Source organism: Ursus maritimus, unplaced genomic scaffold, assembly GCF_017311325.1.
Source record: "Ursus maritimus isolate PB19 unplaced genomic scaffold, ASM1731132v1 scaffold_22, whole genome shotgun sequence".
NCBI classification, from domain to species: domain Eukaryota; kingdom Metazoa; phylum Chordata; class Mammalia; order Carnivora; family Ursidae; genus Ursus; species Ursus maritimus.
Window position 1 is genome coordinate 19,005,348 of NW_024424675.1, and position 25,734 is coordinate 19,031,081.

The 25,734-nt window shown below is 40.1% G+C and overlaps 1 protein-coding gene across 1 annotated transcript in view; it reads right to left on the reverse strand.

Moving 5' to 3' along the window:
* ATRN (attractin) overlaps nt 1-25,734 on the reverse strand; it is a 146,524-nt gene that overhangs the window by 64,840 nt on the left and 55,950 nt on the right. Inside the window, exons 7-16 of the mRNA XM_040638053.1 lie at nt 20,010-20,100; nt 18,581-18,824; nt 17,649-17,832; nt 16,451-16,605; nt 13,364-13,448; nt 5,933-6,153; nt 3,825-3,946; nt 2,851-2,989; nt 1,049-1,239; nt 552-771 (exon numbers count right to left, since the gene is read on the reverse strand). Of these exons, the coding sequence (XP_040493987.1) occupies nt 552-771; nt 1,049-1,239; nt 2,851-2,989; nt 3,825-3,946; nt 5,933-6,153; nt 13,364-13,448; nt 16,451-16,605; nt 17,649-17,832; nt 18,581-18,824; nt 20,010-20,100 (1,652 nt within the window). The remainder of the gene's footprint in view (nt 1-551; nt 772-1,048; nt 1,240-2,850; nt 2,990-3,824; nt 3,947-5,932; nt 6,154-13,363; nt 13,449-16,450; nt 16,606-17,648; nt 17,833-18,580; nt 18,825-20,009; nt 20,101-25,734) is intronic.

Sequence of the window (25,734 nt, forward strand, 5' to 3'; positions counted from 1 at the left end):
CTGCCCCCGGGCCTGCCCACGGGAGAGCTGTGAGCCTGAGAAGCTGCTCAGCGTGTGCTCCTCAGGACTCTCCCACAGCGCTGGCATGGTGCAGGTCGGCTTCCGCCTTCGGTCATATAACTGCTCTCTTCATTTTTCTCCCCACTGACACTTTCTGTCTACTGTCCCTGCAGTGACCTGCTTGCTTTTCCGATCTTTTCTTTGCATTTTTTGCTCTTCCTTCCACAGCATTTCTCTGCCAACCTCAAGACATTTGCCTTTCAGAGCAATTCTCAGTACTTTTTATGGTCAGCAAACCAATGAATCTCACTGTTGATTAGAATGTTAGGTTCTCGGATAGCGTTGTTTTTGTTTATGCTTCTGGCTCATACTATTCAGAGCCGGAGACTATTTCCTTCCACTTTTAAGTTCTGGGTTACACTCCGCTTCATATGCTTGAAATAAACACTCCCTCTGTTTTTCCTGACTATCTCACACCTCTCAATAGTTGACTACGCCTCCTACAGTCTCTCAGTGAACTTCCATGATGCATCATTCACCCATATACTTACCAGGCCTTTCACAGACACTACCATTGAGTGGGTTGATGCAAGTTGCAGCCTTCAAGCCCCGAGTACTGGGTTCTGACAAGATTCCACAGAATCCAGCATCACTGGGCTCAGACGGCATCCACTGTAGCAAAGTATTTGTGAATGGGGACATATCTTCCCAGCACCAATAGGACACATTGATCTTCCGAAGGCCAACCCATGGGGTTAAGGTGAGCTTGGACTATAGGCAAAAGAGATACAGCTTTGAATATAAGCAATGTCTCGACCAAAAGAGCCTTCTAGATAAAAATCACTAAGTTACATATACCCCACAGATAAAGGAAAACCTCCCCATCCCAATTCAGCCATGGCAGATTAGGACAGACTGTCATCTCACCCCCTCAACTACACTCACGCACTAGCACTCCACCTGCCAGGCACACCACAGGGAAGCTGCACGGGTGCGTGCAGTACAAGGGTGGGTATTAGAAGCTTAAGTTTTGAGGACGTGAACTCACCATGCTCTGTGATGACTGCATTATTCGCAGCTGCTTAAGGACAAATTCTACCTTCTTCTGGGTTGTAAGAGAAGCCAAAAAGGCATTGTGGTTCCTACAGGACAATTTAGCATTGTCGTAATTCTCCTTGGCAGTAGTAATTTTCAAACAGGAGTTTCCAACCAAATGCCAGCCAATGCCACAGATATTTTCTTGTGTAAAGGAGGGAGGAAAAAAAGTAGAGTTTAAGAAATCACAAAACTACTACATTACCAGGTCGAATTACCGGAAACCTAAAAGGTTTCTGTGATTTGAATTCTGCAGTACTTCACTAGGATGCGGTGAGGGCATCTGACACATTACTAGGGACCAATGCATAATACAAGAATGTTAGACTTCACCAACACTGTCTCCTGGATCTCAAGAGGCATATTCTAAGGTCAACTCTATGTCTTGGAGGAAAAAATCTTAGGGGCCAGTGCTAGATTTCTAAACCCCCGTTTGAAAAACAATTAGGAACAAGACTAAAATCCTAAGAACAGAAAAATGAATATGCATATTGGAAGGGTGGGGAAGAAAACTGGAGGATGGAAATGAGTTGGTGAGTGAACAAGACAACGGTCTTCAAAAGCTGCATTGTTTCACATCAAGTGGAAGGTAAAATCAAGGATACAAAACATCCTAAAAGTGAGGTGGAAAGATTTTTTTTTAGGAAAAAAAACAAAAACAAAAAAACCCCTAAGTGATACAGGTGCAGACTGTAATCTGCTCCTGAGATCGTCCTGAACCCACCCTGTTCGGCTCTGTGCCCCGAACTGCACAGAAGCTAGTATGCTTCCTGGAGGACAGGGAACAAACAAGGCAACTTTGCCAGAACCAAGTACCCTGGAGACACCACCACCGATGCCCGTGACCAGTCAGTGAGGCAAGTGGAAGGTGCCACAGGAAAGGGATCACTTAAGAGCAAATAAAGATCTGCTCTTTCAAGTGTGGCATCAGTGTCCCTACTCATTAAAATGTAGATTCTAGGGCCCCACCCCTGATGTGTACCAGAATCTGACTTCTGACAGGACCCGCAGGTACTCTCCAGCACGCTGAAGTTGGACGCAGCAAGGTAAAGGAAAAGCAGCTCACGCTCACGCAAGCCAAATCAAGTACTCCCAAAGGGCACTGAAAAGGGGCCAGGCAGACCCCGCTGCCCTGTGCATGCTTCCGATGCTGTGCAGAACCACTGACGTCCCCTTCTTGGAAATCCCGGTTGAGCAAATACATCACAGAATTTCTGCTGCGGCTGGCTGGTCCGAGGCCCTCAACTCTTCATCCTGACTCAGATGCCAGAAATTGAGGTCTTCGGGACCAGAGATCACCTCAGGGGGTTGCTGCTGATACAAGCATCTCTCCTCCTTCTTGTCAGAAGATGCTGACGGCCTAATCCCAGTGGTCAGTAAGAAATATTCTTCATAACGTGCCCCGCAGACTGGCTGCCAAGACTGCTGCTTTCTATTGCCAGGTGACCATAGCAGAGGTGAGGAGTGGGGACAACGGAGCAGGCTCGATGATATGGAGCCAAGCTGTCATTCCATTCTCCAGAGCCCCAGATCATGCTTCACTTTATTTCAAAGGATAGGAGGAGCAAATACTTAAGAACTGTATTTTCATTTTAAAAAATAACCACAATAGTGGTATGGGGGATGAATGAATAAAATGAGTTTGTTCCCTCTGGTGGGTTCAATCTAGGCTGCACAGTATTGGGGTGTGTGTGTGTGTGTGTGTGTGTGAAGTCTATGGACCCACACACATCCAGACACCCCTATAAGGCCTACCGGGCAGGGCGATGCACTCCTGATTGCGGGGCTCCCACTGGCAGTTCTGGTCCAGGGCACAGCTCCTGCAGCTGGTCTTCTTGTTACAGTAGTACATGGGGTTATCCTTGGGACAATTCTCGTACCTGGAAATGGAGATCTAGAACACAGTGGACAAAAGCTTTTCTCTTAATCCACGGACAGAACTCATGGTAAGGACAAATAGGCTACTCAAACCAACAAAATCTAATTGAGGAAGCAAACTGCAAATAAAGAAATATACGAGATACAGATGAAGCAGCCCCACAGTGGAAACAGTGTGCTGAAATCTTCCGCACAGGGCATGCCTCGACGCAGCAAGGAGGCAACGTGCTCTTTTAAACACCATGAGTTAACCTGCTCGTCTGTGAGATGGGGGTGTTCAACCTGCTGCTTTTCAAATGCCTCCAGAACAGTCTAAAACTTTTATATTTTATGAACTGCTTTACGGAATCAACTGTCAAAAACTATAGAAGCTGAGTCACTGTATCTTTTTTTGCCCTATAACCTAAATTAAAAAATCATAAATACTGAGCCAAGATATAACATAAGACAAGGAGATTTTGCAAAGTCGCTTGACTCACCTTCAGTCTCAAGTCCTAACTTGCTCCCAAAAGCTTGCACAAGTGGCGCGAGCTCACGGGACAAGCCTCACACCAAGCATGTAGGACCTAGCTACAGCCGTGCCTAGAGAGTGGGCAGTACACAGAGTAACAGTCCTGCCTTCTTCTAAAATACTACACACCAATCGTTGTGGCTAGCACGACCTTTGAAATTAGGATGTATATAGCATCCCCTCCTAAAAGAAAACCTGAGCAATAATAAACTCTAAAACTATACCGGAGGTTTGAAAAATACCTCTGGGCCAGTATTGGTATCACACACACCATAATCTTACACCTCACCCGCCCTGGGGTTTTTTCATCCTCTGAAACCCTTGAGAAGCGGCCCCTGACCTGGCCTTCTGTGCAGCTGTGGTTCACGGGGACACAATGGTCACTGCACCAGTGACAGTCATTGGTGTTGGCGGTGCAGCTGTAACAATCCGTGTGCTGGTCACATCTGTCATGGTCAAGAGCTATGAAAAGAAGAAAAATTCATCAACTGTGACAGTTTCTCCTTAGAATAAGTCACAGGCCATTTATAGCTGCTGTTGAGCACAATCTGAGACTAAGGTTTAAAAAAATAAAGTAACAAGGGTTGGGAAGTAAAATAAGAAGAAAAACTGGCAGGAAAATAGATCGGTGTGTTCAGGTTAAAACAGTATTTAGAAATAAGTAAACAAAATGAAGAAACACTATTTTGAAACCTCCCTGCCCCCCAAAAAGGTACACAGCGAGGGAAAAACAAAGATAGGTTAATTTAATTAAATGACAATGAGATATAATGGGAGTGGGTCTGGTTCTTTGAATACTTCTCTTCCCAAGAAAAAAAGCAACTAGCTATAGAATGAACACCCAGAGCTGCCCAAGAGCCAAACAAAATAATGTAGAAGACCAAGCCATTCCCCCAGCTACAAATGCAAGGCTGATCTGGACACAGGAAGCAGGCAGCACCACAGAACCCCAAAGGAGACACTAGGCTGAGCTACAATCTACACATGTATGTAAGTCTAAGAGTGCAAGTTTGAGAACTTCTGGGCTACTACAGACTTGCTGCGTCTCCTACTGACCCTAGACAGGTCAAGGTCAGTCAAAAGAGAGGCTGCACAACCCTGCTACTTGATCTACTGATCCCCTTATGGACATGGCACACGGGGGAACCCATGGACAAGACAAGGTAGCCCCCCCTGCCACACACACAGAGCATGCTCCTTAGATTACTCTACCAGCCCTGGTCATCACCCGAAGGACTGGGCCCACACAGAAAGCAGAGTGACCAGGGATGTGACATTCGAGATGAGTTCACGGCGAAGAGGTTTATATTGAACCACCTATGGTAATTCAATATTGCTTCCTATACTCTTGCACATTTAATTTGAACTTTTAAAATTTGGTTAAAAAAAAAATTTCACGGATTTTATTCCTTTGAAGAGACAGTGTAGACACTGTCTAACCCTACCAGGTTCTGGTCCTCTCAGTTCTCCAGCACTCACTGGAAAGTTATCTGGGTGCCCTTTTGGGGATTTATGCTCATCGTAATTTGGAGCATTCCAGGAGAGTGAAAGCTGACTCTATCCACCATAACCCTCAAGGTAACTTGCTACACCAACTCTAACAGTTAAGAAATTCACTCAACATTCTTTAAAATAATTGAAGTGAACAAATATTTTTCTGAGACTTTTTTTAAGGATTTCTCAGCTATTACATCACTGTATTATACTGCGCTATATGTCAGAGCAAAAACATAAGAAGCTAAGTAGGCAAGATGAAGAAAGCTTGGAAACCATTAAGGGGTGGTTCTAGAAGCCAGGCCCACTGGTCATCCTCAGCAACTCTCTGTCTTGCTATCACTGCTGTGCCCAACTAGAGAAGCTAGATAAGAATACTTTGCAAAGAGAACAACTCTAACTCTATCCTCTATTTATTCCAACAGAGCTTTCCTGGGTTGGCCCTCTTTATACCATCCTTAACATTAGAACTGCATAATCCAATAAGGTAGCCACTAGCCTCATGTAGTTCTTAATTTAAATTAATTAAAGTTTAAAATTCAGTTCTTTAGTCACACCAGTCTCATTTCAAGTTGTCTCTGGCTAGTAGCTCCCGTACCGGGACAATGCATAATAGTACATTTCCATCATCACAAAAAGGTCCTACTGTATTGCATCGCCTGAGACCAACTGCCAGGCTCAGGGGCTGGTATACAAAATCTATGCAATGCCAAAGAGGTTTTGTCTCCATCATTCACAGACCGCTTCTAGGAGCCACATGGCACGTTCCAATTCACTGTAAAGAGGTTTGCAAAACTATTTTCAAACACCCATAAAGCCTTTGCACCAGTTATTACCAAACAATTTTGGATAATAAAATCAACATAAAAAGTGCACATTGCTAAATACCTTCATAATTCAGACAAAATGAGATTTTGAATTAATTAAATTTTAAGAAAAGAAAAAAAAACATACTTCTTTTGGAAAAACATTCTGATTTTAACTTTTCTTCTTGTGCTTCAGTTGCCAATTCCCAGGAGATACACTGAGATGACCCTGTATCCCACACACACCGGATGCCAGGTCCTGCTGCCAGACAAGCAGCTTCGCTCCGGTGCGCTTCACACCATTCTGAGGTGAATACGAGGATGTCACTGAGGAGGAGACTGTTGAAACCACCAAATATATACATGGTGCTAAAAGGGAAAAAAAAAAAAAAAGGAGAAGAGTAGTTTACTAAAAGTTTCTATATACAAATGCATGATATGCTTTTTACAATCTTCAGACAAAATGTCCCCAAATGTCTATCAATTCAGGATGTGATGTGAGTAAAGTGATGTGAGTAAAGTATGGTAAATCCACACAATGAAAATAGCAGTTGGTAGATGTAAAAAGGAGTGAGGACGATTTCTACATAGTGCTATGGATTCATCTTCAGGATATACTGCTATAAAAGGAAATGTAGAGAAAAGTATATATTGTATGCAACCATTTACCTAGTGAGGGAAGAAGGAAAACACACACCCATACACACAAATTCATTTTTCATTTTAAAAACAAGAACAACAGGGTGCCTGGGTGGTGTAGTCAGTTAAGCGTCCAACTCTTGGTTTTGGCCCAGGTCATGATCTCAGGGTTGTGAGATCAAGCCCCGAGTCAGGCTCTGCACTTAGCATGGAGTCAGCTTGGGACTCTCTCTCCCTTGCCCTCTGCCTCTCCTCACCCCTCAAATAAATAAATCTTTTAAAAATTTATAAAATAACAACAAAGCTTCTCTTTAACTTATCTTCTTAAAAGGGCTAAAAACAATGACCAACCTAGTAGCAATGAATGTGACTAGTACTTAGATTGTGATATCTAAAAACCATTCTTTCCCCTACCCCTCAAAAAACCCTAGGACTTTTTAGAGGCAATCCCTAAGAAGTCAGGTTTAAACTAAAAATAAGAAAAAACAGCGAGGCAGAGAAAATCAGCAGCGTGCACAGTGGGGAGACAGACTCTAAGAATTAGTCTAGGCAAGACACTAAACAGTAACAACAACCCCCAGTGGTGATGGTGGGGGAATTAGAATCCACATCTGATATTACCTATAAGGTCTGGTTTTCAACAAAATGTTACAATATATACAGGGGTGCCTGGGTGGCTCAGTCATTAAGCATCTGTCTTCAGCTCAGGTCATGATCCCAGGGTCCTGGGATCAAGCCCTGCATTGGGCTTCTTGCTCAGTGGAGAGTCTGCTTCTCCCTCTGCCCCTCCCGGTTGCTTGTGCTCTCATTCTCTTTCAAATAAATAAATAAAATCTTAAAATCAAACAAACAAAAAGCCAAAAGAGTATGAACTAAACAGAGGAAGCAAACAGTCAATCAAAACTGTCTTTGAGGGGGCCCACATGTTGGACTGAAAAGACAAAGGCTTCAAATCAGCTATTACAAATGTATTCCAAGAAAACTATGTCTAAAGAATTAAGTCAAAATAGGATATCAATGACTCAACAAGTAAAGAATATCAATAAGGAGACATATATGATAAGAAATAATTAAAAGGAAATTCTGGAGTTGAAAAGTACAATAAGTGAAATGAAAAATTCACTAGAGGGACTCAGCAGACTTGAGCTGGCAGAGGAAAGAAACAGTGAACTTAAAGACACATCAATTGTAATCATATCATCTGAAGAAAAGAAATGAAAAAATATCAAAGAAAACGAAAAGAGCTTCAGAGACTTGCAGGACACTGTCAAGTAACCAACATAAACATAATGTGAGTGCCAGAAGGAAAGAAGTGAGAGAGAGCAGAAAACACACTTAAAGAAGTAATAGTTGAAACCTTGCCAAATTTGATGAAAATGATTAATCTAAACATCCATCCGTGAAGCTCAACAAACTCCAAGTAGGATAATCACAAAAAGATCCATGTTTACACACATTATAATCAAAAACTGCTGAAGGCCCAAAACAAGGAGAAAGCAACAAAAGTAGGATAATTCATCACATACAAGAGAATCACATTAATATTAATGGCTAAGACACAACGGAGGCCAGAAGGCAGAGGAACAAGATACTGAAAGTAATGGAAAGAAAAAAAAAGTCAAACAAGAATTCTCTATCCAACAAAACTATCCTTCAAACATGAAACTGAAATAAAGACTTCCCCAGATAAACAAAGACTAAGGAAATTCTTTGCCGTCAGGTCTGCCTTATGAAAAATAATAATGTAACAATAACAGTTGAAGACTTTAATATCTCACTCTTAGTAAGAGAACAACTAGGCATAAAATCAACAAGGATGCACAAAACTTGAATAACATTATCAACCAATCTGACCTACTGGCATCTGTGGAACACTCCACCTAAACAGAGCAGCACACATATTCTTTTCAAGGGCATATGGAACATTTTCCCGGGGAGACCATATATGCTAGAGGCCATAAAAAAAAAACCTCACGTTTTTTTGGTTTTGTTTTTATTTTTTTAGGAAGGAAATCTTTAAAGTATGTTCTCTGATCACCAAAATGGAATTAAATCATAAATCAACAGGCAGAAAATCTGTGAATTCCACAAATATCTGAAAAATAACATATTCTGAATAACCTATGGGTCAAAGAAGAAATCACAAGGGAAATTAGAAAATATTTTTAACTAAATGAAAACAAAAATATGCCATTTCAAAATTTATGGGATGGGATTAAAGTAGTACTTAGAGATAATCTTAACAGCTTTAAACACATATATTAGGGAAAAAAAAGAATCTAAAATCAATAAACTAAGCTTCCACCTTTAGAAAAAGAAAAGCAAAACTAAACCCAAAGCAATCAGAAGGGAGAAAATGATATTAAGAAGAAACAATAAAATATAAAAAAATAGAGAAAAATAATAAGTAATAATAAATAACAAATAATAGAGAAAAATGAATGAAATCAGAAATTTGTTCTTTGAAGGATCAAAAAAATTGACAACCCTTTAAACTGACCAAGAACAAAGACAGAAGATAAATTAACAAAATGAGGAATGACGAAGAGACATCAGTATTGACCTTAAAGAAATTAAAAAGCATATAATGAAATATTATGAACTTTTATACCAACAAATTAGACAACTTAAATGAAACAAATTCCTAGCAAGACTGACTATCGAAACTATCTAGTTCCTCAAAAAATTGAAAAATAGAACTACAATATGATCTAGAAATTCCACTTCCGGGAATATATCCAAAAGAACTGAAAGCCAGGACTTAAACAGATATTTGTACAGCCATGTTCATAGCAGCATTATTTGCAATAGGCAAAAGGAGGAAGCAAAGCAAGTGTCTACTGACAAAAGAACGGATAAACAAAATGTGGTATACATGTACGAGAATATTATTCAGTCTTAAAAAGGAAAGAAATTCTGACACCTGCTACACATGGATGAATAAACCCTGATGATATTATGCTAAGTGAAATAAGCTAGCCACAAGAGGACCAATACTATGATCCCAACAAAGGTACCTAAAGTAGTCAAATTGATGGAGACAGAAAGTAGTGCGCTGGTTGCCAAAGGCAGGGGGTAGGGCAGAACGGGAAGTTACTGTTTAATGGGTGAAGAGTTTCAGTTTTGCATGATGAGAAAAGTTCAGGAGATGAACGGCAGTGACGGCTGAACACAATGTGTGCCACTAAGCCATACGCTTAAAAATGGTTAAGATGGTAAATCTTGTGTTATGAAAATTTTATCACAATTTTAAAAAATCTTTAAAAAACTGCTTAACAAGAAACAGAAAATCTGAACAGATAAACCTATCACAATTAAAGATGGAATTAGCAATTTAAAAATCTTTCTAGGGGCGCCTGGGTGGCACAGTCGTTAAAGCGTCTGCCTTCGGCTCAGGGCGTGATCCCGGCACGCCGGGATCGAGTCCCACATCGGCTCCTCCGCTATGAGCCTGCTTCTTCCTCTCCCACTCCCCCTGCTGTGTTCCCTCTCTAGCTGGCTGTCTCTCTGTCACATAAATAAATAAAAATCTTTAAAAAAAAAAAATAATAAATAAAAAAAATAAAAATCTTTCTACAAAGAAAAGCCCAGGCCCAGATGAATTCTACCAAACATCAAACACTTAAAGTGTAATACCAATCCTTTACAAGTCTTTCCAGTAACTAGAGGGGGAAAGAATACTTCTCAATTTATTCTATCCAATATTAATCAGACAAATATATCATTAAAACCCCCCCACAAAACTACGGAGCAATATCCCTCATGAATATAGACAGGACATTTTTGAACAAGGACATTTTATGGGTGATGGATATGTTATCTTTTTTTTTTTTAAGATTTTATTTATTTATTTGACAGAGATAGAGACAGCCAGCGAGAGGGAACACAAGCAGGGTGAGTGGGAGAGGAAGAAGCAGGCTCATAGTGGAGGAGCCTGACGTGGGGCTCGATCCCGTAATGCCGGGATCACGCCCTGAGCAGAAGGCAGACGCTTAACCGCTGTGCCACCCAGGCGCCCCCAGATGGATATGTTATCTTGATTGTGGCAATGATTTCACAAGTGTATACTTATGTCAAAGTTATCAAAGTATATGCTTTAAGTATATTCAATTTATTGTGTATTATCAGCTCTACTTCAATAAAGTTTTGTTAACAGGCCATATATGCAGAATCATACATATTCAAAACAAAAGCAATTGTGTAGTAGCTCCAGGGAAAGTTCTTAAAATGCTATCGTGGGAGGCCAATGCCAGCAAATGATGCAGTTTGTCTCACAGGGTACCCTGGGCCATAGCTGCCATATACATGTTATCTCTGTGCCTCTTGTGTGACATTTGCTTGGACATCCTCTATCTTGCCAACCACTGTGCCAGATTAGAACCTGAAGAAAGAGTTAGGCTGGGGACGATATAGACAGGAGACACAACACTATCCTTAGACATAATCATCTCTTGCAAAAATCTGAAGAACAGAAACAAGATCATTCAGCAGAAGAGACAGAGAAGTGGATTCCAGATAATATAAAGGAGAACCTACTAATAACTGGTGTCTACAGAACAGGAAGGAGCTTCCTTCTTAGGTGGGTTTTCCATCCCTCTACATGTTTAGAGGGATGACTGCATTAAGTGGAAGTTCTGAGCAGATGACTTCAGGATCTCTTCCAACTCTGAAATCCTATGATTTGCCAGGAAGTTTAGAACTAACCCACAATGAGGCATCAAGTAATTCACTCTCACTTGCCTCAATTTCCTTAAGCATAAAGATTTTTGTGGCTAAGTATCTGTTATATACTATATCTAAAAATGGACACATTTCAATTACCAAAAATGACCCCGATGTTTAATTTTTAATCTCACTATTGGTTTAGTATCACGTTGAGCAGTCTGGATTCAACTAGTCAATCTGCTGCTTAAACCAAATGAGCGCCACCCCCCTCCCAGTACAGCTGGTGTTTTCAGCAATTCTGAATCCATCTGGTCACACGTTGCCTATGTGAGGTACGCAGAGCCCTTCCAAAAGGCCTGGAGCAGGCAAGTGAAAGCAACAGCTGCCTCTACACAGCCCCAGCGCCTCACAGCCAGCTCTTCACCCCACCTCCCTCACAAAAACCACGAGGACAACAACCAAGTGAGGCACGGCTGACCCAAAGCTGCTGATCCACTACAACAACCACCACTTGGAATACGAAGAAATGATATCAAAGTTTCTCTCAGTAAATTCTTTCACAAAATGAAACTAGCCATGGCCTCTCTCGTCTTCTGCTGTCCCCTCCCACCCTGCCCCGTACACACAGATGATTCACAGGTAGGCCCCAACACACCACTGGAATTACACAGAAATGAAAACATTATTATAAGTCAGGCAAGCCATTCCTAATTTTGATTCGTGGTTCAATTATATCGTATGGTAAACTGTCATCTTCTCTGAAGTTTGAATAAAACCTTAGGATGTTTTAATAGAAGATTCATTTATTTGCTAGTTACCATCCCCATACTAAGAGCTGCTACAATTTAGCTAATGCTTATTATGTGCCAAATACTGACCTAGCAGAACCGGGGGCACAGAGATGAATAAAGCAGAGGCCAGGCACCCACCGGCAAGGTGATGACAAAACAGCCCCACTGCTTTTCAGATGAAAGCGTCAAGAGAGACTCACTAGAAAACTTCAGGGTTTTCCTCACTGAGGAAGTATCAGCCTACAATTCAAGATGACACTTCAAATTAGTAAGGGTGTCAATCTATACTATCGCATGTTCTCACAGGAAAACCATGTTTATCACTAAATTGCAGCTGAGTGATTACTCTAAAAAGTTGTCACCTTTTCCCAGTATCTAAGTATCTGAATTTTGTCAATTCTTTCTTCACGACATCGCAAAGACATGGCTCATCTTTTCTAATCCCAGGTCTTCATCTCATCTTGCATCATTAACAACAGAAATTTTGAAAGCCAAGGGAATCCTAACACAATGTAGGCATTATTTAAGTAGTTTCAGGATTGCTAAGGCTCAGAATTTTAGAAGGTGAAATAGACAACACTCAACAACTGAAACAAAATGGGAAAAATTAAGAACATGATTAGGCTATTTAACAAATCACAAATCTTTATTTATTATTATTATTATTATTATTTTTTAAAGATTTTATTTATTTATTCAACAGAGATAGAGACCAGAACGCCGGGATCACGCCCTGAGCCGAAGGCAGGCGCTTAACCGCTGTGCCACCCAGGCGCCCCTATTTATTATTTTTTTAAGATTTTATTATTAAGTAGTCACAACCCTGGGATCAAGAATTGCATGCTCCACCCACTGAGCCAGCCAGGTGCCCCAACAAATCACAAGTCTTCAAAGCACACTGTGAGGAACAGGCAGAGTGGTCATTCTGGATCCCCCTTCCCCAGGGGCAGATTTATTTAGCTCGGGGCCAGGCATTTTTGAGCGATGAAATGAAAGGCAGTACAGACTTCAGAATATCCAAAGACTACAGATTTATCTATATAAGGCTTCACAATTTCCCCATCTCTGTTCCTCAATCTTATCCCACCATACAAAGTGCCCTCTCTCCATTTTTTTAATCTCTCCTTACCACTCAGATACAACTATGAGAAACCTGACAACTCAAGTACCGCAAACAGCAGTGAACAGCTGGGGTGGGGTGGGGGGTAAGACAGTAACTGCACAGAACTCCTGTTGTCCCATTCATTTAGACGGCACCTAACATAGCATACTTCTGCACGCAAACAAAACCACACCAACAAACTTGGCATCAGAAGTAATTCAGACATTTTAAATATAAATCGGGAAATTCAGACCTACATAATTCTTTGACAAACTAATGGGCCCACAAATAACATGGAAGTCCAATTCCACTTCCTCATGTTCGAATTCACTTACATTTTAAACGCAAGAGAAAAGGAGCAAGTGCTTCTTCAGTTAATTACCTGTTGTGTAAGACCGCTGAATGGCCAAATCTGTTGACATCATGGTGGAGATCAGGTCTGGGAAGCACTGACCAGCGATCACAAGCTAGGAGCAAGAGAAACACATTTCAGAAGGAACCTTTGGGGAGAAGACTGCGACAAGCACAACCTCATAAAATGCATCTCTCGGTTTTTCTTAATCACGCCATTATTTCTGAGGTAAAATGGGCAACAGCAGAGCAGCAGGGCATGGAAGAAGGGTAGGACGATACGGCAATTCTAATTCATGAATGCGTCCAACATCCATGACACTCACGTCACTCATGGTGCTCATCAATTTTACCCACTAGAACACTTCCTAACTTGGGTAAATTATATATTTTTCAAAAATTAAGTAAGTAAAATACGTGTATTCCTAATTATTTTCCACTCCATGTTGATTTGCCCAAACTCAGTAGCTAAAACAGGAAAATACAGGTGGAAGACAAAAGCTACCTAAATAAATAAAAATAAAAAATTCAAACTTCAAGTCCTTTTCTAGAACCCCTAGGATCTACTGATTTTCCTTTGTTCTGACCCATGATAGCAATTCTCTTCTGGACCTTAATCCAACTGGCGCTGCAGAACCCTGCCAACCTCACCCACACTCCCTCTCTGAAACACTCGTTCACGCTCACTAAGCAAACGCTCTTCAACTCAATCCAGACCTTTATTCAACCTTAACAGCAACAGGTTTCACTTCCTTCTCCCCAGCCTAAACTTCGTGGTCTTCTTCACACAGAGAAGAGGCCATCAACCCTCATAGCTTCCTGCCCATCCGCCTTGCTTCTCTCCCTAAAACCACAGGGTGGCAGGGACTCCTTCCTCTTGTCCCACCTGGCTTTTACCACACCATTTAAATGTGCCCGTGGAGGCACTCAACTACGCCTTCTCTTCCCTTCACAGAGAAGTGGGTTTTTTTTCTTTTCTTTCATGGTGTACATCTCACCTTACATTACTGCAATCTGGATTACTCCTCCCTGTCTAGAGGCTAACAAATGACACCTTTGTTGCTAAATCCAAAAGGCTCTCAAGTCCTTGTTTTCTGTAAGTCCTCTGCAGCCAATGTTAACCACTCCCTCACAGGTCACCTATCTTGCCTCACGTTCCTCCTGCTTCTCTGACATGCTTGCACAGTCTCCAATCTCCTTCAGACTTTTTATCCATCCATTTTCTGGCTTTCTGATCACCCCTAGAGCCCCGCCCCTGCTTAGGACTTCCCACTGACCTCTGTATGGCTTGGTCCCACAGTCATCTCCAGCTGAACATGCCCCCAAACGCATTTTACTCCCTTCCTCTCAATCTGGTCCCTCTCCTTCTACATCTAGCACTGGTAAAAAGCACTGTTTACCACGGCCATACGAGATACCTGGCAATACGATGTGTACGCCTCTCTCAAAACACACCCCAACAATCCTCAAGTTCCCAGGAGTTCTCAAACCCATCTCTCTCTTTACCCTCGCTGCCACTTCAACAGCCTTGACTCCAACCCTCCTCAGGACTTTGCAACAGCTTCCTAACTCCTATCTTGCCCCTTCCCAACTACTCACCAAAATGCCACAAAGAGATCTTCTTAAGATACAAATACGAGTCCATCAGCTCTTCCGTCAGATTCTTCAAAAAGCCCAAATTCCTTAGCATGACGTAACAGGTCTCTCAAGATCTGACTGGTCTGCTAGCTGCTTGCTTCTTTAGTTCTGCCGGAAGCCATTCCTCCCCCATGTGCAACTGATACAGCTGTAACTACTCAGAGGCCCCAAGTATGTGGCAGGGTCTCTTTTCGCCTCTGTCTCTCTGTACATGGGCTTCCTTCACGTGGGAAGTGCTGCCTAACTTCACCTAGCTGACTTCCTCGGGACCCCGACCCTACTCAGGAAGGCTTTCCCTGATGATAACCCTTATTCTCTTGACTTAAGGCATGCCCACAGATGCTCTCATATATTCCTCTTAGAGCTAGTTACACCCTGCATTGCAATTATATTGTCTGCTCAGTGTTCTGCCTCCCCCACTATGAGGCCAAGCACTGTAATTTACTCGTCGTACAATCCCCAAGCTCAGTGGCTGGCACACATGTCTGTTAAAAAAGAACATCTGATCGTACTTACACAAGAGAAGTGCCGGTATTTGTTTTGCATGAACAAATACTGCCCTCTTCTGGTCAAGTATATTACCATACCAAACAGGGTTTAAATTCCAGGTCAAAGAATGACTTCAAGAACGTGTAAAGCCAATTTTTTAGGGAACGCGATAAAGCTATTAGTTCAACCAACTTAATGCAATGCTGGTGGTCACAACTACATAACACTATTATATAAGGCATTCATTTGTAACACAGGAGGCTGGTCACCCCAAATCACCCTCAAAAATTAACATTCAACCGATTAATTGGAGTGATTTCACTTAATACAACTTAATATAGAAAAATATGTTAAAAACTTAAATAAGAAATATAAACAAGAACTTAATATAGAAGTAATGCTTTTTTAAAATAGATGTACAGTATTTGTTCCATGAATATAAAAAACACCATTTGGACCTCTTTCAAATGGCCTAACCATTTTTAACTAGTGATACTTTCAGTTTCTTTTAAAATGTTGCTAATGGTGGCTCAGTCGTTAAGCGTCTGCCTTCAGTTCAGGTCACGATCCCAGGGTCCTGGGAACAGTCCCGTGTCAGGCTCCCTGCTCAGCGGGGAGCCTGTTTCTCCCTCTCCAGCTCCTCCCTGCTTGTGTTCCCTCTCTCACTGTCTCTCTCTGTCAAATGAATAAATAAAATTAAAAAACTAAATTAAACTAAACTAAAATGTTAACAGGGGCCCCTGCGTGGCACAGGTGGTTAAGTGTCCGACTCTTGATTTTGGCAAGGGTCATGATCACAGGGTCATGAGATCGAACCCTGTGTTGGGCTCTGTGCTGGGTGTGGAGCCTGCATAAGATACACCCTTATGCCCTCCCTATGCCCCTCCATCCCCCGCTCCTGCTCTATCTTTCTCTCTCTCTCAAAAAAAAAGAAAATGTTGCTCATAGACAAAAAAGATTCTTGAAACTAAAATGGCTTTGGGAAACTTACCAATGTCATAAGCCATAAAATCTGAAGAGAAGCATTTGGCACCATGGCTCATGGATGTGTCGTTGTGTGTGTTTCCTCCAAACACCAGCATGGTTCCACTCACTATCACAGCTGTGTGTAAGTAACGGAAAAATCGGCTGTCCTTAAGAATGGTCCTTTTGAGTTTATTTAAAAACAATAAATACAAGGTTAGTTTTTTAGAATATTTATCATCTATTTGCTAATGCAAACACAAAACCATTGTGCTAACTTCAGATCCAAAAGTGCAAATACTTCTAGATTTTTCCCTATATGTAAGTAACTTTCTCAACAATAAATATGCAAAATCTTAAAGGCCTATGAGAATCTTCACAAAACATATTAAGAGTCTTAAAACTGTTCCTACCTTTCACCCTATAATTCCACTTTCTGGGTAGAAATCACATCAAATACAGACCAAAGCTTATATACAATGCCTTAATAATAAGACAACAACTAGAAACCAAAACTTCCAACTGCCCAGTCTCACATGACAGAGTATTTACACAGCCACTACAAATGACAGACATTTTAGTGATAGACAGAATGTAAAATGGTATCCATAGCATGGTCTCAAATATATAAGGAAATATAAAAAGATAGAAGAGAAACCGTTGCTTTATATAATGACATTATTTCATAACTCAAATTTGCTTTACATTTATTAAAATTAGCACACTTTATATATAGTTAAATTTATAGAAGAGGGAGGAGAGTTCTAATTTAATTTAGGTCCTGAGACCACCTCTGTTTGATGATTTCATGCAATGATGCCAGTAACTAACCCCAAAGATGACACTTTAGTCATCAAGAAAAGGTTAAAAAATGGATATGTTTTACTTAATTACAGCAATATGCATACATTACAGCTTTGTAGAACAATTTATTTCTCAGGATTTTGAAGAGCTAAAATTTTATAGAGGTACTGAGTATATGAAAATTGAAAAAACAGTAAAAAAATATCAAGGATTTTTCTAATCAATCTACTACAAAATTAGAGAATAACGCTATAAAATAAATACTAGCTACATTATTATCTTCTGCTTCTTTCCCAATTTTTCTATCTACAATGCTGAAGAGAATTATCTGCTAGACCTGAAAACAAAAATATAGCCCAATATTTTCCCAACAATTGCTAGAATTCACACCTTAGAGTAAAAGCTCAAGAAAAAGCACCCACCACATCTGGGTGTCCACATCGTATCTGTAGAGATCATCTGCGAGCCGGTATTTATTGGCGCTGAAAGCCTTGTAGCCCCCATGAACGTACAGGGCCTTGGTCCTGTGGTCATAGACGCTGCTATGGCCATAGCCCCCTTGGACAAGGGCACCGTTGGTTTGTAATATACTCCATGTGTTCTTAGCTGGAAGAAGAACACAGTTAAAGGCAAACATTGCAGGCTCCTCCTCTCTACTACTTAAAATGACCAATTAGTTTAAAATAAGAGATTTCAGGAGGCTTGATATGTATACATTTCTTTTATCGTTTTATTTTTAAAGGAAGGCCATCTAAAACTCATAACAAAGCCAGGTGGCCAAACATCAATCTGTTAAATGTTCTGATGTTCTAATTTACCATGTAAGAAAATAATTACATTAAATTTAAAAGACTCAGATTTCCCTTAGTTGAACACTTAATACCCTGCAACCTTCAGTGACCAATATACAGATGTACTTTATGGACCTACTTTTTCAAACTATTAATTATAGGCGGTGTTCCCACACCACCACAACACATATAATAAAACTCAACCACCGGAAAGATTATACATTTAGGGGAAATCACAGTCCATTAAACCAATCTCTAAAGGGTCATCTAAATTTTTGTTTTCTTCAGCATACTTTTTGTTCCAAACCATTTTTATTTATTTATTTTTGATACCGAAAGCATTTAGTGCCATCTTTGGCTCCTCACCAAGTTGACGGTAACAAATATATACACAACAGCAGCAATAACCTGAATTTCACTGGTAACACGGCAACATTAACTGCATTTCAAGATAAAGTACTGGGGTCAAAGTTAGGTGGAATCTTGTTAAACAGTCGTAATAATAAGGGTAAAGGTTTTAAATCTGACATTCAAAAAAGATCCCCTAGAACAAATACACCTACCCAAGTCATATTCCTGTACATTGCTGATATATCCATAGAGAGGGCAATGACCAAAGATGACCAGCATGACCACTCGGCCAGTTTTCAATGTGACGATGTGTGCCGAGTGCCCAACCACTGCATACTGCTCCTTGGCTTTCGGGGTCAACAATACCCATGACTCGTTATGAATATGGAACACTCTCAACTCATTGGTCACATTCCCTGTTGAATCAATTTTTCCTCCATACATGTAAATTTTATCCTAGGGAAAAAAAATACAAACGAAATTCTAAAAAACACCAAAAACATCAAACCTGAGAAAGAAAGTAAGTTCAAAACCTCGATGTTACTCTTAGCTTAAGAAGTGAGATCGGTAGGAGAAGGAAGGGAAGAATGAAGGGGGGGTAAACAGAAGGGGGAATGAACCACGAGAGACTATGGACTCTGGGAAACAAACTGAGGGTTTCAGAGGGGAGGGAGGTAGGGGGATGGGCTAGCCCGGTGATGGGTATTAAGGAGGGCACATATTGCATGGAGCATTGGGTGTTATATGCAAACAATGAATCATGGAACACTACATCAAAAACTAAGGATGTACCGTATGATGACTAACATAACAATAAAAAATTTAATAAAAAAGAAGTGCTAATGAGATGCACCTTTTAGTGAATTATTAGGAAAAGAATGAAAGGAACAACATAAAATAAAACATCATATTCTGTATCTCCAACACTTCGTCACTGTTCTTGGACTTCCTCATATGAGATCTCTTACAGGATAAAACAGCTTGGAAAAATAAAGTTGAAGAGTTCCCTCATCCTCCCGTAAACCACAAAAACAAGGAAATGAAAGTGATTATTCAGTTATATTGCAATGTGGCTATTCTTGGCTAAACTTGCTAATTAACATAAAAGCTAATTTACACAGCATTAATTTTTAACCACTTAGCACTACAATCATAATACCCCAGTACAATTTGAATCCATTAAAATCTCTCAGGTTAAACTGGTTTCAACTCTAATTTCCACTTATAATTTAGCCAGTTATATATACACCCCCAAAACAGAAAGTTTCCCCCTAACTAAAAACCAAAACTGAAGTCAAAATTAGAGAGATAGAGAGTAGAATGGTGATCGCCACAGGCTGGAGGGGAGGAGGGATATGGAAAGTTATTCTTTCACAGGCATGGAGTTGTAGTTTTACAAGATGAAAAGAGTTACAGAGATGGATAGTGGTGATGGTCACATATTAGGAATGTATTTAATACCACTGAACTGTATACTTAAAAATGGTTAAGACAGTAAATTTTACATTATGTGTATTTTACCACAATAAAAAAGATTAAAGACAAAACCCCAACACTACATAGCTTTTCAACCACATAATACAATGAAGTAAGTGTGGAAGACTGGAGTTTCTAGCTTGATACAGAGGGGAGACACTTTACCTTGTATAGTGCTAAAGAATGACCATATCTGACAACCACATTGTTCACGGAACGGTTTAGGGGGAGCCACTCCCTAGAAGCAAGGTCGTACCTACAAAACAAACAGATCATATTTTCACCCAAAGGACAAAGCAGAGTCTCTTATACTCTTCTATTTGTGATACCGTGCCGTTGGAGATGGTCACTAAACATGCCATGCAGATGAGGCACCTCTGCAAACAAACCAGCCTAACAGCTGGGTCCGTGGGGCAGATCAGAACTTGGGGAGGGGAGCTGGGCTGCGCAACCCTGGGATGAAGAAAAAAAAATCTACTGGAAGTTTCTAATGCTTCCTGAAAACCTCTTCTACACACAGTCTAAATCACTTGCAAGTTGCGTTATACCGAAGGGACATTTACTGTCATAACTTCTCCTTCATTTAGTCATGTGAAATTGAACACAGGTACTGAAAAAGGAATGATGATTAAGTAAAAGAAAATTCATACCTTTTCCTTTTCTTTATCTAATTGATTTTTTAAAAGTCATATTTTCAAGAAAGCTAGAATACCATTTGGCATTCCAATTATACTATGAATTCACTTAAAGACTTTTAAAATACAAACATTAAGTAAACATCATTCCAGACATATTTCGATGCATATATACAAATAGAAGAATACATTGACAATATATATTTATACAAAGGGGATCATGCTATAGATACTTTTAATAGTGTTAATTTGTATATAATTTAATAGAAAAAAGAAATCAAAGGGAAACCAATGCTATTGTTCTACTTTAAATAAATGTTATTTTCTATAAGTTTTCCTGAAAAATCCAAGTTTTGATTATGAAAAACATTATTATGTAAACAAGAAGATATAAGAAAGTCTTACTGATATAATAAGCAAAAAAGAATACAAATAAATGTCCATCAATAGAAAATGGATTACTGAATTGTAGTATATCTATATAATAGAATTATAGAGTGAAAAATACACTTGAACACATCCTCAACATAAATCTCAAAACAATATTAAGCTAAAAAAATCAAACTGTAGAATACTGTTTACAGTATTTATTAATTTATTAATACAGAAAATTTATTAATTCTAGGGGCGCCTGGGTGGCATAGCGGTTAAGCGTCTGCCTTCGGCTCAGGGCGTGATCCCGGCGATCTGGGATCGAGCCCCACATCAGGCTCTTCTGCTCTGAGCCTGCTTCTTCCTCTCCCACTCCCCCTGCTTGTGTTCCCTCTCTCACTGGCTGTCTCTATCTCTGTCGAATAAATAAATAAAATCTTAAAAAAACAAAAAAAGAAAATTAATTCTAAACAGAAAATTTATTGATTCTAATGTATGTTCATATATATTAAAAGTGTAAAGATATGCATGTGAACAAACACCACCACAAAATCAGGATACTGGTTATCTTTGAGACAGGGGGGAGGGCATGCAGGGGTCTTTAATTATATTAGCAATGTCTTATTTCCTAACCTAGGTGGTGTATGCATTAGTATTCATTATTCTTCTCTAAACCCTTTCTTTTGTCTTAAATGTTTTTACACACAATCTGAAACAAAATGGTGACATTTACTGAATATGAATACTACAATAATACCAGCTATTATTTTATGTATTATTTGAATATTCCACATTTTTAAAAACACATGAAAAATTATTTAGAAGTTGGATTCACTTTAGTTTTTAAGTTATATACAAAATTAAGTTAATTTGGACAGAATCCATTAACTTCCTGCTTTGAAAGTTGAAAACCTTACAACCCGCATTTCCTCCCATTTCCTCTCCCAATTTTTGTTTTGTAATTTTTGCTCTGTCTAGGTTTGCAATACATTCTACTGTACATCTGTGATTCCATAATTCTTTAGTACTGGACCTCTATTTTAGCTGAAGCAATCTCCTCACCGTCCTCTTACCACAACTTCGCCTTGAGTCTTTAATTCTTAATTGGCTGGATTTTGCTGCTGAGTGGTTATTTTCTAGTGGAGCTCGTATGTGCTCCTTTCCCTAAATTCTCTGGTGTTTAAGAATATCTGCTTGCTAGCGTTACAGCTGAATGACATCTTGGCTGGGTATAATAACTGGGGCCATCCTTTCTTGCCTTCAGAACTTTGCAGATGCTGCTCCCCTGAATAATACTGGGAGTGAATGCTGCGATGGAGAAGCCCAAGGAGAAGCCCCAGGCCCGTCTGATTTTTCCTGTTTTTACGTGGTTTGCTTTTCTGTTTGGAAGCCTGAAGAGCTCTCAGTCACTCTCATTCTCTCTCCTCCTCCCTATCTCTCCCTCCTTTCTTCTCTCTCTCTCAACTATTTGTTGAAGTCACAATATTATATTTTACTTAGGTAGAAGTAACTAAAATCCAAACAGGGTAATGTCTTTACAAAATGGACTATGTACCACTGCAATACTTTTATGGCGCTCTGGCTACAGAAGGTCTTTCCTGAGGACTAGCATGGCTTCTGAAAACACATAATACACCTCATGTTCAGGCCAAAGGCCTGTCTCCATAAGCTTGAAAGAGAGGAAAGAATCAGAGAGAGCCCTAATCTCTAGATGATATATTTCACTTCTCTTTCAAGTGACGTGGGGGGGGGGGTGCTCAATCTGTATCTTAATGCATTTTGCTCCTCCTACTCAATGACAGGTTAGCCCAAGAGCTTGTCAGAGACACTAAGGCACTGGCAGGTCCCAGTAACCTAGCGCAGATGAACTGCCAAAAGATCTTACATAACAGGTTGTGACTCTTTTCACAACCCAGAGAAGTAAGCACGAGTTGAGAAAAATATTGATGCAATAAAACATAAATTCCAAGCACTAAATAAATTCTTCAGGGAGCTCAGTCCAAGATAATAGAATACTGAACCACTAGTTCTAAGACCTGGACAAGCAGATAAGCAAAGACAAACTTCAGGAATTCAGAAACAGGTGTCTTCCAAGGCTGTAGCCACCTCTCTCACAAACTTCTCCTTGATGGCTGGTATCACGATGACCATGCCGGCACAGGGCACAGGACACACTCTACCACCCACAGTGGCCTGGTATTCCCATCACAGTGTCTGATCATCCAAAGACCATGGCCAAGGCTCTGTGCAGCTTGAACATGACCCCAGCCAGAGCAGGCACAGAACTACCTGAGGCTTCCCACCCAAGAATTATCCTTTATCCTAAAAGTTCAATAACTTGATCAAATCAGGTCTTACTGTTACACAGCTATGTAATTTTCCTGAAACTACTTGTGCTATTTCAATCCGTTTGTCCTATTTGTTAGGTTCTTTTCTTCAGTGACAGCAACTATCTTTATATTGGGTCTCCCGTCTTCCATGTGTCTTGTTTTCTAATTATTTCAACCTGTGTTCGTTGGAATGTCTATAAAGCTGTCAGTGATTCAATTTTCATTCCAGTTTTTTCTGTATGTAATTTATTTACATTTCCTTAGATGTGTAATCTTCCATTTCATCTCATTGTTACCATTTTCTTGTCTTTCTATTTGTGTTTTTGAATTCAAATTCTCATTACGTTGATGCTCAGCATCAAGCAGTTGGAAGCAATCTCCTTATTTTTCCTCTATGATCAGTTGTCAGCATTTACATGCTGTTTTCTTCCTCTTTATTTTCCCATCATAAGATATCTGCGTTAGCTACGTCATTTCTTTCATTTTGCTTGTGGTTAGATATTGCTCTCCAGACATCTGCAAAGCGTGGGTGATTTCTTAATTCTTTTTCTGCAATATCTAAGACAAGTTTGCCCTTCCATCCTAGCTCTAGTGTGAGAGCTGGTATTTTATGTTCTATCCACTGTTCAGAAGTCTGAGGACACGCTGGGGCTCAGAAGGGGAAGTATGCAATCTGTTAGAATAAACCACCCAGACTCTGCTCTCCTCCGAGATTTTAAGTGTCCTGGGTCAAGGACACAGCCCAAATTAAAAACAGCCCTGACTTTTGGGCAGAGAGAGTCAGCCATCCAATCAATTTCCCCTCTTTTCACCCAGTCCTCCCCAGCAACAAGTTCTTCTACTCTTCAATTAAGAGAGTGAAATAACAATGATCCCTACTCAGTTTGTGTCTTTCCAGATTTGGGGTTATTCGTAAGAGCTCTCAGAATCTCATCCATATGGTTTCTGTGGGGCAAAAAGCAGGTCAGCTGTATGGTTCCTGTGAGTCTGTTTTAAAGGTTACTGGATTAGGTGATATTCCTTTCCTCATTTGGTTACCTGCTGCTCAATCTTTCTTTATATATATATATATATATATATATTTTTTTTTTTTTTTTTTTTTTAAGAGAGAGAGAGAGAGACAGTTTGAGTGGGGTTGGAGGGGCGGGGAGAGGGGGAGAGAGAATTTTAAGCAGGCTCCACACTCAGGGCAGAGCCCGATGTGGGGCTCGATCCCACAACCCTGAGATCATGACCTGAGCTGAAATCAAGAGTTGTATGCTTAACTGACTGAGCCACCGAGGAGCCCCCTTACTTTTTCTTCTTAAACATTTTTTTAAAAAACTTTTTTTTTTTTAGCTTAAAGGAAGGAAATGCAGTGATGAAGTTTCAATTGGAAATCTTAACCTGGGAGACCAAGACCATTTGTCTAAGAGGACTCTTGGTGACATAAAATGGGGACTGCTTTTTAACGCAACTTAAAAGTTTTAGGTTAACAGCGTTGTGGAATAAATGGACAGTAAGCTCAATTGCTGAAATATGCTTATGTAAGAGTATAAATGATGATAAAATTTATCATCTAAGTTCCAGAAATACTTCTTCTAAAAGGAAAAGTTAGGGGCGCCTGGGTGGCACAGCGGTTAAGCGTCTGCCTTCGGCTCAGGGTGTGATCCCGGCGTTGTGGGATTGAGCCCCACATCAGGCTCCTCCGCTATGAGTCTGCTTCTTCCTCTCCCACTCCCCCTGCTTGTGTTCCCTCTCTCGCTGGCTGTCTCTCTCTCTGTCAAATAAATAAATAAAATCTTTAAAATAAAATAAAATAAAAGGAAAAGTTAGTAAAATTTATTTGAAAATATATTAATATTTACATGAAACACATAAAGCTGAAAAATCATGTTCTGATCAAGTACAAGCAGAAAAAATGTTACAAACAAATGTGACTCATGAGGTACACCAGTCACATAAAAAGCAAGAGGTGACATTAATATTTCCAGGAACAAATATTTGTGAAGGAAATAAATAAGTCACTTACTCTCCTATTCACCTGATAAACACTTATTTGAGCACATTCTATCAGCTAAGCTCTGACTGAGCAAACAAGGTCTCTAACCTTGGAGAACATAGAGTGGAAAAGGCAAAAAATGAGCAAATGCAACAAGGGGCAAACACAGCATTAAAAATGTACATTGCTCTAAAGGAAATGAGAACCATGAAAAAGAACAGAGAGAACCTGCCAGAACTGGATGATCAGGGAAGCTCTCTTGTGGTACAGTTAACTGAGATCTAAAGGGTGAGAAGAAAACAGCCCTGGGGTACAACAGCAGGAAGAGTTTGGATCGAGGGAGAGGTGAGTACAAAGGCCTTTAGAGTAAGGACGCACCTACAGAGTTTTAGGTAAAGCTAGAAGGCTGGGGAGGCAGGAAAGGAACAAGTTCAGTCTGGAAAGGTAAGCAGAGTCAGATCAGGTAGGCCCATTAGGTCCAATGGGAAAAGCCAATGATGGGTTTTAAGAAGGCAGTAAATGATGTGACTTACACTTTAAAATAATCATCCCAGTTGATATTTAAAAAATGG